This window comes from Ptychodera flava, chromosome 16 (assembly GCF_041260155.1).
Source record: "Ptychodera flava strain L36383 chromosome 16, AS_Pfla_20210202, whole genome shotgun sequence".
Classification (NCBI taxonomy): domain Eukaryota; kingdom Metazoa; phylum Hemichordata; class Enteropneusta; family Ptychoderidae; genus Ptychodera; species Ptychodera flava.
The window spans coordinates 9,905,155-9,917,998 of NC_091943.1; the positions used below are offsets into that span (position 1 = coordinate 9,905,155).

Consider the following 12,844-nt stretch of genomic DNA (forward strand, 5'->3'; position numbering starts at 1 on the left):
ATTTACAGCTCCGCTGTGTACTTGTGTGACCGCCGAAAACTTAGTGGTCAAGATGGATCGCTAAAAATAGAATCTGGTGGCCGAAATGAGATAATTGTGGTCTTTTGACGCATGACCACCGGTAATTTCGAACCTCAACACTGCTAATTACTTAACAGAACAATCAGATAAGCTTATCTGTCAGATCAATATCTGCAGCAGGTTTCATCAACTTTTGCACATTACTTTCGGACTTAAATTACTAATAACAAATCTTTATTTAATGCGCAAATGAGCTGTCAATTAACATTGCTCAATGCTTCATAGGACAGTTAGATATCTATCAGATCAACAGATATATGACATCTGTAGTACGTTTCATCATATGTAATGCTGTAATTTCATAGTTAGAAAACTAATTACAATACAAAGTTCATTAAATATGCAAATGATCCCTTAATTAACTTGGCACTGCTCAGTGCTTCACGCGACAACTAAATATTAAGATCAATATCTGTAGCAGGTTTCACCAAATTTGGTGTCATAATTTCAGAGTTATATCATTGATTACAAAATTCATTGAATATGTAAATGAACCCTAAATTAACTTCACCAAATGTTTCACAACACAGTCAGATATCTGTCAGATCAGTATCTGCAGTAGATTTCATCAAATTTTGTGCAGTTATTTTGGTGTTCTACTAATTACAAAACTCCATCTACTATGCAAATGAGCTGTTTATTAACTTGACACTGTTCAATGCTTCTTAGTACAATGAGATATCTATCAGATCAATATTTGTAGAAGGTATCACCAAATTTGGTGCAGGAATTTCTCAGTTATATCTCTTATTACAAAAGTTCATTAAATATGCAAATGAACAGATAATTGACATGACACTCACAGTATCATCATAATGTTCTGAGATTGTCATTAGTGAAAATTTTCATAAATGTTTATACAGTATTTCTTGATATATGTCAACACTGTCATAACTGTCTTCATAGGAAACCATTACATGAATAAAAAATGATACGTCATAAATTCATTAAATATGCAAGCCACACTAACCAAAATCTATTCTGTTCTTTCAAATACCATATGATACCTGTCTATCGAATCTGACTTGAATCCGTTCTGGCGTTCTTGAGTTATCGTGTAAATAGACAGACACACGCACACAAACACAAACAGACGGACAGACAGACATTGCTACGACATTAGCTCACGTGTGTGAACACCTGAGCTAAAAATGCTCTGATATAGCTAGTTTTGTCATTTTGGCGTGCTGGGGCCTCAAAAATGTTCTTACCAACAGAGGTGGCTCTGAAAATTTCAGCTATCATTGTTTGGAGCCGCTGAAAAAATGAAGGAGACTAGGGAAATGTTCGGAATTTTTACACTTGTTTACATTTGTGTAAAAGTTGATGTGGTCAATTCGGTCGGCTCTTATTGATTCTTTTGAGATATCAAATTAAGTTTACGAAAAGCAACCATTTTGAAACAGTCTAGCAATCTCTCCTGGGACATGAAAATTCACTTCAAGCCCTACATTTCTTCTGTTGGAGGTGGTGAAATTGCTCGCCGTTGAACAGTTATCAGTACACTGAAATGAGAGCATCGCATTTGAATTCTGAACACGAAGAAGACTTCTTTAAAAAACGAATTACTAGTACTTAGAGTAGATAGGGGCGTCAAGACTGTGACCTTTATGCATTGTCACAGGTATGCTGCATTCATATGAAAGGTTATGGTGCGTTCTCGTCGGCGTCAGATTCTTAAGTAACACAATAAATTACACACTTAGATATGCAATGTTTACGTTCAAGCAGAGCATATCAGAAATGACACTGAAACGCCCCCCCCCCCCCAAAGAAATCACTTCAATTTTTAAGATTTGTTTTCTTTTGGGTATCGACAGATACGTTCGAGAATGGCTTGCTGTCATGGTTACAAGCAAGATCGTGGATATGGACTTTGACAAACAAACCTACTTGATTCCGAAGCACCGAGCTGAAGTCTTGACCAAGTTCAAAGGACCGGAGAATCTGTCACTAGCGGCAACAACCATACCGGCTCTGTGTGCAGTGTATGACGATATCATTGAGTGCTTCAAGAGAAGCGGCCCCAGAGGTTGGTTTCTTTAAGCATATCTTGATATTTGAAATTAGGATTTTCAATATTTGACTTGCTAAGTATAACGTCGTCGAGTGAAAATATGACATAACATTAATCACATTTGCGAAGCATGTTTGCTGCTACGGCAGTGTCATTATAAAATAATTTCATACGTTGCGTTTCATTCAGAAAACAATATGAATCACACTTCTTGTCAACGAATAAACATTTCCCTCGTAATGATTTCAGGCCTTTTTTTTCATTTAATAGGCGTTCCATATTCCAAGTATTCAGCATTCATGGATTACATGGGTCAATTGTCAGCAGAAAAATATCAAGAGAAACTGCCTCACTTTGTCAAGACCAACAAAGAGATACACAGTCTTCTCGGTGAGTGTATAGGAGGAGCGTGTTGAGAAATGATCACCAATTGATGGTATCTCTTCGGTTAGCCAATAATCTCTTCATTTGTACTGCAGAAGTTTCATCAGGAAGTCTTTATGTCTCCAATGTGTAGGCAAATTTATAGATTAGTTGTAGGTTTTTGGACCGGGAAAGCAACTGCAGTTTATTCAAATGATAAGGCCATTTTATAAAATGCATTATTTTATAATTCTGCCCATGCCCAACAAGCCACGTTTCAAAGAACGATGCAGACAGTGATTATTGGACACAATGAAAAGTTGGGTGTATTCGTATTGGCCTACAAATCCCATGCCATGCTGCCATGTGCCTTTACCATTCATGTGTGATAAAGACTGTACATGCCTGTTAAAAAACCTTGCTAAGTCCTGAATGAACCCTTACATTATATTTCCCTTTTGAAAGGTATCGTATCATCTTTGAGGCCGATGTCTAGCTTTGTCGAACGACATGTCATGCAACATGTCATATCGTAAATAAAATTTCAAAATCACTGAAAAGCTTACTTTCTATTCTTATAGAATCAGGCATCACAGTTGTCGATATTGGCTGTGGTCATGGAATGTTTGTATGTACGATGGCCCGAGAGTTCCCTAATAGTCAATTCTATGGTGTTGACTTCTGTGACGAGTACCTACAAGTAGCCCGAAAGGAGGCTTCGAAGAGAGCATTGACCAACGTTACGTTTGAGGCTCACGATGTGGTTAAACTGCCTGCTGACTGGTCCAGCAAGTTTGATTACGTCACAGCCATAGATACCATTCATGACCAGGCTTACCCGGATGTAGTGTTGAAGGAGGTGTATAAGTTAGTAAAACCAGGCGGTTATTTCTCAATGATTGACGTCAACGCATCTTCAAATATTCGGGAAAATATGGATCACCCAATGGGACCGTGCTACTACGCGACCAGTCTAATGCACTGCATGTCTGTTTCGCTGTATTTTGAAAACGGCATGGGCTTAGGGGCGATGTGGGGAAAGGAAAAAGCCAAAGAAATGGTCGAAAAGGTTGGATTCCGGTGCGTCCAGCTGGAACCTCAGCCAGACGATCTGGAGAACTACCATGCTTTGTTTGAAAAACCTGATTCTGCAAAATGAACACAAAAGTGAGTGAACGCAGCAACAGCTGACATAATGCATATGACATCGTCCTGCAAGTAGAACGATGATTCCCCAGATGTGAGAGTAAAACATTCAAGAAACGTAAAAGAACTGTAACTTTTAGGCCGCGTTCAAAAAAAGTGGTGGGGGGGGGGCTGGAGGAATTCAGGGGGGGATTCGAAAATTTTTGGGGTAGTCGAGGGGGGGGACTTGAAAGTTTTGCTCTGCCTATAGGGGGGGGGACCTGAAAATATTGTGACTCCCAACATTTTGATGTCGTCCAATGGTTCTAATGTTAGTAATAATTAAACAAAATCTAGAACCGTTTTGTCATATTTTATGTCTTTAATCTCAAAAAAGTCTAAAACTGTATGAATGCCATTAAATTTTTGTAGAACAAGTTTGCCTTGTAATGGGGCAGGAGCTACAACTGTTTATAATTTTTCAATATTTCTATGCAATGTATCAACACAGTTTCTTGGTGTCTCTCTACAGCATGCTGAAAAACACAATATTCAGTTTGTCAACAAAGCCCGTTTGTCTAAATATAGGTGATAATTGAATGATGCAAATGCACGGACACGTAGGCTGTGTTGGCAAGCTGAATACTGGATAGCTCAACATTCTGTAGGGAATAGAACAAGAACACAATTGTATAAACTGAACAAAAATGTTGTCAAAATAAAAGTTAATACACTACTGCCCTGCTACTACATACTGGCAGTGAGAGTGATACATGTAGCTCTGACTCTGATGTAGTTTAAAAAGAGTTTCGGTCATAGGACACTCAATTGACAGTGAAACATACATCTACTTGTACACAAGATCCAGCCAGAGAGCAACACATAGAAGACTAGGGACTAACATTACCATGGATTTTTGAATTCTGGCATATGAGAACAATAAAATATTAGAGAAAAAAGATGGGTCACCATAATTGATCTTATACAAATATACGATGAAAAGTCAGTTTTTCTAAAATCACTTAAAATCAATATATAAAACCATTCATTTCAAGTTTATGCAGTGAATGAAATTTTCACATCTCATTGTACCAATAACACAAAAGTAAAACTTTGAATAGTAAAGACTCTAATTTAAATGGAAAAATGTGTGACTAAATGGAATCTTTTATTTTTTATCAAATTTGTCATTATTACACCCAAAATTTCTGAGATTAAAACATTAATTTCATGGAATATTTTAACCGTCCAATCCAGTATTGTCAATTTTGTAAAACATTTTATAAGTGGCATCTAAGTTGTATATGTCTTGAACTTTTGAAAAAAAAATTTTGGTAGGTCACTGTGCTCATTTTTTCACAATTTGGTTAAACGTAGCTAGGAATACATAATTTTCATACTCTCTCATGATTGTCATTTTGTGTGCTTTTCAGCTGGTGCCATTGAACTGGCCAGAGTTGGATAAACTCAAGTGGGCTTAGACTGAGAAATCCAAAAAGTTCACTGATGCATTTAAAAATGGTATATGGCTCTACAACCTGCTGATAAGAGATAGTGTTGAACATTTGCGTGCAGAACGACACATTACATGTTTTTTTTACTCTGCGTGCATTCCTAATAAATATGCGGCTATATGGTAATTTGGGGGGGGACTTGAAAATTTTTGAGGGTATTGAGGGGGGGGATCTGAAAAAAATAAGATTTCAATCGCGATTCCTCCAGCCCCCCCCCCCTCACCATTTTTTTTGAACGCGGCCTAGTTTATATTTTCATAATTTTGCGTCAGTTGACCATGGAAGGAAGAATTTCAATACCTTGACAGTAAAAGAAGACAACGTGTGTCAGTTTACTGTGAAAATACAATACTTATATTCTTTCATTGACATTAACAGAACACATTACACAGGAAGAAAAAATTTGAAGAGTGTGGAGACTGGTGTGTTGATAGTCTGATGATCGTATTGATTAAGTAAGAACAACAAACAAAGACTTGAACGTCAGACCGTTTCTAAATTGATTGAATCAGTGAAGTTTATATTTTAAACTGAATTTGAATATCTGTGTTGCTTTTCTTATCGCTCAGTAGATCCTATGCTGCAGCAAAAGTTAAGAATTGGCGCACTCGTGTGCATGCAAACACCAATTATAATTATTCTATTGTCGTCGTCGGCATAATTGTTGCAGGCAGTATGGTGAGGTTCCGCATTCACTGAAGTCATTTTTGCCTACATGCAGGTCACTGTGTCAGTATATAGACGGGTTTCTAACCTACAGTGACATAAAAGGGTGTGTTGTAAACGACGACAACGATGATACATTTTGCGGCTTCTTCCCCACATGACATACAAAACAACACTCCTCCATCCTCGGCTCTTTTCATTCCATAGACAATCGATGTGTCAATAGATTCATCTTCGGTTTTCAAAATATCACATGTACTGAGGTATTGGCCCCAAGCTCATTGCATGCACACATTCCGTAAGTTGCCAGTCACCATAGTGATTCTAATTTGAATCAAAATTTATCCCTAAGAATCAGGTAATTAATAAAGTGGAGGCTTAACCTATGACACAGATTCAACAATAGTTTATGTTATGTCAGCTTAGGCAAGTATTGAGCGCAGAATTTGAACAGCTCAAGATCATCAGTCAACCACTTGGGACGTCGGTTCGTGTTCGTTGATAACCTCTGATATAAATATTAATCAAAGTCCAAAAGGGACAGCGTGAATTATAACCCCTATCGAGTGTATTTAAAGAAACAAAGTCGTTCTTTTGAAATTTATTTCAAGAATTTTGTTTGATATGTAAAGTAATCTGTGTTGTTTGACTTCTTGAAACATGCTGATAAACTTGTCAACTTTCCACAACCTCATTTCTTGCTAGCAGCAAAATTATTCATTCAGTGAATCATTTTACGGTCTGTACTGAAAAATCAAGTTCCGTTCACAATTGTAACCATGAATGACTGAACATATACTATTATAAAAGCTTTAGTGGCCATGCAAGATTTTGTAATGAAATCTGTATTAGCGATAACTTTCTTATAGATAAGGAGAGCAGCTTATCCTTACATTGTGGCAATGTTTATGTGTCAGAGGAGAGCTAGTTCACAAACGGAAATCCATTGTTTGCTAGAGGTCAAAAACAAACCCGTCTGTTTGCATTAAGCTAAGGGGTATATTTGACCTTTTTGCAGTTATGTAAATTGGTCATTGTGTACGGTACACTATGTGACTTAACGGAAGTATCCCAAGTTTTCTTGATATCACAAAAAGGTCAAGAATAGCGACTTTGACCCTTTGACAAAAGACCAAGTCATTTAGGCGAGCCGTTGTAATATAATAAACAATCGAAGCAAAGTGATATTCAATAAATCGTCATGATTGTCCTGGTGTGAAAAAATTTGTACTGGGGCCTACTTTTTCCGTAATTCTTGCAAGTTTTGTTTGTAAGTTGTTAGACTTGCAGGACGGTAAGTTAAGTTTCGTGCTTCACTTCGTCAATAATAAAGGTATTTTAGCATCATTTCTTCAAAGTCTATAGTGCAGCATTGGAGCAAGATCTGCTTAACATTGACACTCAGATAAGATCAGCTGGTTCTCCCAGACGTAATTTGAGAATCAGTCTCATTCCGTCAAAAGAAGTTTAATCACATTAAATATTGGAAAAACGTCTTACCTTCTAAATCGAAAGTAAACCGTTGTTGTTGTTATAATAATAATAATAAAAATATATAATAATAATTCGTCATTGACAATGACATAGTCCCTCTTGTAATTGAGAATTTGTCACTGAAAGTGACTAAAACTTGACGTCAATATGGTGGCGGCTCTAACAAGGAGATTCTGAGGTTTTATAGCTGTCTAATGCTGAGATGGGAAGGCTTTTAAAGCGTTTTTTTACTTCTGTGACATTTGCGATGATGCCCCAATGTTTACTGAATATGTTGGAGAGTTTAGGAAGAGCTTGGTTGAAAGTGACAACGAAGGGAATCCTAGTGTTAGTTGAAGTGATGTTGGTTTTGTCAGTAAAGAGGTCAACTCACTCAATTCGTCGGGCTCTTTGACGTGCTTTTTGATAGTATGTGTGTTGTAGCCTCGTTTCTCTAAATGTTCAGTGAGTTTTGTGGTTGCATCGTCGTAAAGGGCGTTGTTGGAGCAAATACGACGGTAGCGTAGTACTTGACTCCTGGTGACTGAATTGAAGTGTGTTTCAATGGGATGACAGGAGGTGTAGCAGAGATAAAAGTGTTGATCTCTAGGTTTACTGTAAAGGGATATTTGGATAGTATTGTTGTGGATGGTCATGGTGGTGTCAAGAAATGGAATGTTGGAAAACTATAACTCGGGTACAACTTAGCCTGCCGACTATAGATAACCAACGTACTTAACATAACAGTGAAATAACTAATGTCCGCAAAGTTTACACCGACATTAAATATGATATTGAAAGCTAAAACTGAATTCTCACCAATCTTTCAAATCTGAAGCTCAAGTTAGTCAAGATTAATGCTTAATTTAAAGACAACTCAAAATCGGGCACTAGTTTCCACAAATGCTGGAAAAACTTCAGACACGGCACAAAACCAAGCAACAAAACGAAATTTCCTACACTTTTGATACACATAGCGTCACTCAATGTCAATGAACAATTCTTAGCCATTTTGGCCCATATTAATTTGGGGAAGATGCCCGATTTTTTCGTAGTTAAACATATCTTAAAAGGAATGCAACACTCTACGCCTTTTACTGCATTAAAGCTTACCAACCTGTGCACGATTTTCATCCAAATATTGACCTACTAAGTCACAAGTGGTTTTATGTCGGAAAAAGTCAAATATATGCTTGCATATGCTTGAGAAAACGGGAAAATTCTGTCATTTGGGCATTGTTTACAAACTCCAGCGGAGCCTTAATTTTTGCCTCAAGTAAGTCAAGTTAGGCAAGAGTACTGCTCAAGTGACAGACAACTCAAAATTAGGCACTACTTTCTTTACTGACTCTCTTCATCACTCCGCATGACAGTCAACTGTTTTATTGCTTCATGTTTGAGCGAAGGCGTTGCCATCAGAGGTCTTAAAATGACAAGTCAGCCATCGAATTTTCATAGTGATAAGTAGCGGGAAAAAACACAAAGCGGGAAGGTAGTTTACCCGGCTTTTATTGTCTAAGGACAACACTGATATTAAAGTAGCTGTGATAGAGACTGTTTCAGTACTTTCTTTTGGCGTTTGTGACAATTCTTGCGGAAGAGATAGTGACTTATTCACAACACATGTTTGTTCCTGCCGTCAACAAAACGATCCTGTTTTCATTGTTATTCAAATGGTATTTTAAATCCAAAATATGTGTGAAGTGAGAGGTATAGACCTCACACAATAGTTTTTTTATTAACATCAAACAAAGTTTAACAATGATTGGAGATGTATTTATACTTCAAAAAATCGTTTAAATATAGAAATAACGGGCGACGCGCTGACTATTAACGTTTAATTATGGGCAAGGGCGAGAGGAAAGCCAAAAATTAACTTTGGCTTTTCTCGAGCCCGCGCCCATAAATAAACATTAATGGTCAGGGCGGAGTCTGTTATTTCCATTATATTATCAACAAACCCAAGAAAACCGTCAAAGTTTGCGAAAATTTCCCAAGCGAACGACAACTTGGCCCAAGAACTCCGCAATGTCAAGCGCGCTGTAAAAATTTGGCATATCCGGATATGTTTTCAGAAAAAAGTATCTTAACTTGGCCTACAAGTGCTCCATTTTATTTTGTGATTGATTATGATTTACGTTTCAGCTGTAAAGTTACGATACTTTGATTTGTTAATCTTATTATTCATATTCACGGGCATGTAAACAAACCGTTACTGTGTATTTGTGGTCAGTCACGTGGTTCAGCTCGACCAATCAAAATGCGACAGGCAGGGCATGGTAATATAATGTATGTTTTTGAACTGTACAGATGATTATTGGCATTACAATTACCGTCACAACTACAATTCCATGTCTCTAAATCCTGGTGTGCACTTCGTAATTTCCCCGTACACTTCAAAGACCTTGCTGTTGTGCGTTCATATTTCAGTGGAGTGTTCAAAAAACAAGTTTATCTTATTTTCTATTTCAAATTTCCGTGCTCAAAAAGTGGCGACTCTCCCCCTGATTCGTGCATGAAATGAGCCTCCCTCTAAACTGTAACAACGGTGTAGAACTTTTGAATATTAATTCAAGACATGTTCAGTTTACTCCCCCTATACCGGTAAACTGCAGTAGTTGACAATTAAGTATCACCAGATGTTGACATCGAGTTCATAGGAAGCAATCGAAACTGACGAGCGTTTTGCAGTCACAACTATTGAATTAAAGCACGCCTCGGTTCAATACATGTAATTTTGGTCATTTCCATGAAGATAACCTTCAATGTTTTGCATTTATTACAACACTCCCTAAAAATAGCTTATCCTTAACATATGACGTCCTTTGATGTTCAAAATGGGCAAAATTCCAGTGATTCTGGGAGCTACAACCATGGGTTGCCAAAAACTGCGACGTTTTTAGCCAATCATACACCTTAATCAGAAAAAATACCGTAATTGTCATTTTTTGAAGGGTAAAAGCGCTGCTACATTTCTTGATTCGGCATTGTGACGATTGAAAATAAATTTGGATATTTGTATTTTCGTTTCCCACTGATATCAGCGTTTACATTGCTTACTTACCTGTTTGAACATATTATTTGTGTGACTCCAAAGTTAGGTGTCTTGTTTTCAGATATCGTTCAACATCTTCAATCAATTCATCAACGTCTACATCACCCTCGGTCTGAGGTCTTTCACCAAGTTTTGGTATTTTCTTCTGCTCCTTAGCCACGTATACAGTACGACCAGGTAGACCATCAAAAATTCGTTCCTTTCTCTTTTTACTTCCTTGTCACTGTCTTTACGTTCAAGATCATTTAACTGCTTCCTTGTCTCTTCAAGTTTTTCTTCAGCCCTGTCTGTACGCTCCCTTTCTCTACGGAACTGCTGGTCTATAGCCGATGCTTGAGCCACTACTTGCTGTTGCTTAAGAGTATGTAGTTCAACACGTAATCTATCAATTTCATGCTGTAACTCTTCCATTTTCAAAGTTTTTGTACAGTTTACAGTGATAAATAGCAACAATTTATCGTATAAGGGGAGAAAACTTAGTATTTTTTTTTTGCGTTGGTTGCTTATTAAATTGAAAACAATGCGACATTATATTACCATGCCCTGCCCGTCGCATTTTGATTGGTCGAGCTGAACCACGTGACTGACGACAAATACAGAGTAATGGTTTGTTTACATGCCCGTGAATATGAATAATAAGATTAACAACTCAAAGTATCGTAACTTTACAGCTAAAACATAAATCATAATCAATCACAAAATAAAATGGAGCACTTGTAGGTCAAGTTGAGATATTTTTTTTGAAAACATCTCCGGATTTGCCAATTTTTTCAGCGCGCGTGCCAGTGCGTCGCGTAATGCTCAGTTTCTGGGGCCCAGTTGTCATTCGCTCCTGAAATTTTCGGATATTTTGACGGTTTTCTTGGGTTCGCCGATAATATTATGGAAATAACGGACGACGCGCTGACCATTAACGTTTATTTGTGGGCGCGGACTCGAGGAAAGCCAAATTAACGGGCTCGGCAAGCCTCGTCCGTTAATTTTTGGCTTTCCTCTCCCCCTTGCCCACAAATAAACGTTAATGGTCAGCGCGTCGTCCGTTATTTCTATAATAACAAGCAAATTTCTACAATATTTCGCTATTTGCAACTCTTGATATGTACGCAACATCAAAATCTAAATGACAGAATAGGCCTAACTATAAACATATAACAATCACCAAATGTCTGAAATATACTGAAATAAATAAATATAGCAGTTCGTAGAGTTAAATAAGAGTTCTGGCAATGATTTCAATAATTCTTCAACTCTGGCACTGGTATTTCCAAAGAGTCTATTTAATAGAAAGAAACGCAAGCGAAAAAGGTCGGGAAATAAACAATGTGCTATACGAATTATACAGAGATACTGCTTCAAAGTCATTCAAGATATATCATTAATGGGGAAAAATTCTAAGTTATACTCAATGTTCACGAAAATAGCACTACACTGTTCCGAATTTCGATAGTTTCTTTTGCATATATCAAGGGAAAGTCCATATATCCAGGGGGGGGGGAGTAAACAAAAATAAGAGTTATCTGATAAACTTCGGAACGCCAGTCACTGCTTTCGTTGTGAACAGCCGTCGACTTCGGGTATGGTCGCCGAATCTGCGATGGGGGTCCTTTTCAAAGCTGCAACCACGTCATTGGATCCTGCTGACTACGCCAAATGTGACCAATAGTTCGTTCCAATGAGGGTAGCTTGCATTTCACACGTCTCTCCAAGGAAAGATTGCTCACAATAATTCCAATATGCAACCATTTATTCCACTGACACATAAATAGAGGTACAAATGGGCGACTACTACAAAAAAAACCCTGTCGCACAAAACAAAATTACAATAGTTAAGTGACATACAAAAATAATTTCTTTATTACGTCTTGTCTGTGGTCAATGCATGGCTTCAATAAACCCGACGAGAACTGTTTTGAGTTGTTTATACATATATCAGAGTCCAGAAAGTGTCCATATTCGACTACGAGCTTACGAATGATTTACAATGAAAGCATATATCGGTCTACAGAAACTCACCCCACCACTTGTAGCTTTAACGGAGAGGAGAAGGCCTCCAAAGTCACCGTCTTCTACCTTAGAAAACTGTCACAACTGAACAGCACGGTTGTGCGTGAGATACTGAATTGACGCTCAACGTGGCAATAATTTGGGTGTTCTTTTATAGCAAGTAACAGGTGTAAATAGACCAATAACGCAGCACTGTGTAGTGAAAACAATTTGAATAGTTTTCTTGTGATCGATAAATTTGGAGTCACACAAATAATATGTTCAAACAGGTGAGCAATGTAAACGCTGATATCAGTGGGAAACGAAAATACAAATATCCAAATTTATTTTCAATCGTCACAGCATGATAAAGAAAATGTACGGCAATCGCCACATCCTTTGACGTTACGTGCCAGAGCATGGTCTGTGGAGCGACCGGGGTCAGAGCAAAACAATTACTGCGTTCACAGGTAGAGTAACCGTTTAGCCTATGGTTAAAGCTCAATAATAAGCTGTATCTCTTTTGGCTATTTTTTCAGAGCTTTTGTTTTGTGGTTTTCCTACACT

At 37.6% G+C, this 12,844-nt stretch overlaps 1 protein-coding gene across 2 annotated transcripts in view; it reads left to right on the top strand.

Moving 5' to 3' along the window:
* The window catches only part of LOC139152768 (S-adenosylmethionine-dependent methyltransferase Rv2258c-like), a 28,882-nt gene extending 21,892 nt beyond the window's left edge, over positions 1-6,990 (top strand). For both annotated transcript variants that reach the window (XM_070726095.1, XM_070726094.1), the window contains 4 exons: positions 1,902-2,113; positions 2,369-2,488; positions 3,043-3,747; positions 5,347-6,990. In XM_070726095.1, coding sequence (XP_070582196.1) covers positions 1,902-2,113; positions 2,369-2,488; positions 3,043-3,620 — 910 coding nt within the window. In that variant the 3' untranslated portion in view covers positions 3,621-3,747; positions 5,347-6,990. The remainder of the gene's footprint in view (positions 1-1,901; positions 2,114-2,368; positions 2,489-3,042; positions 3,748-5,346) is intronic.
* Positions 6,991-12,844: the final 5,854 nt, after the last annotated feature.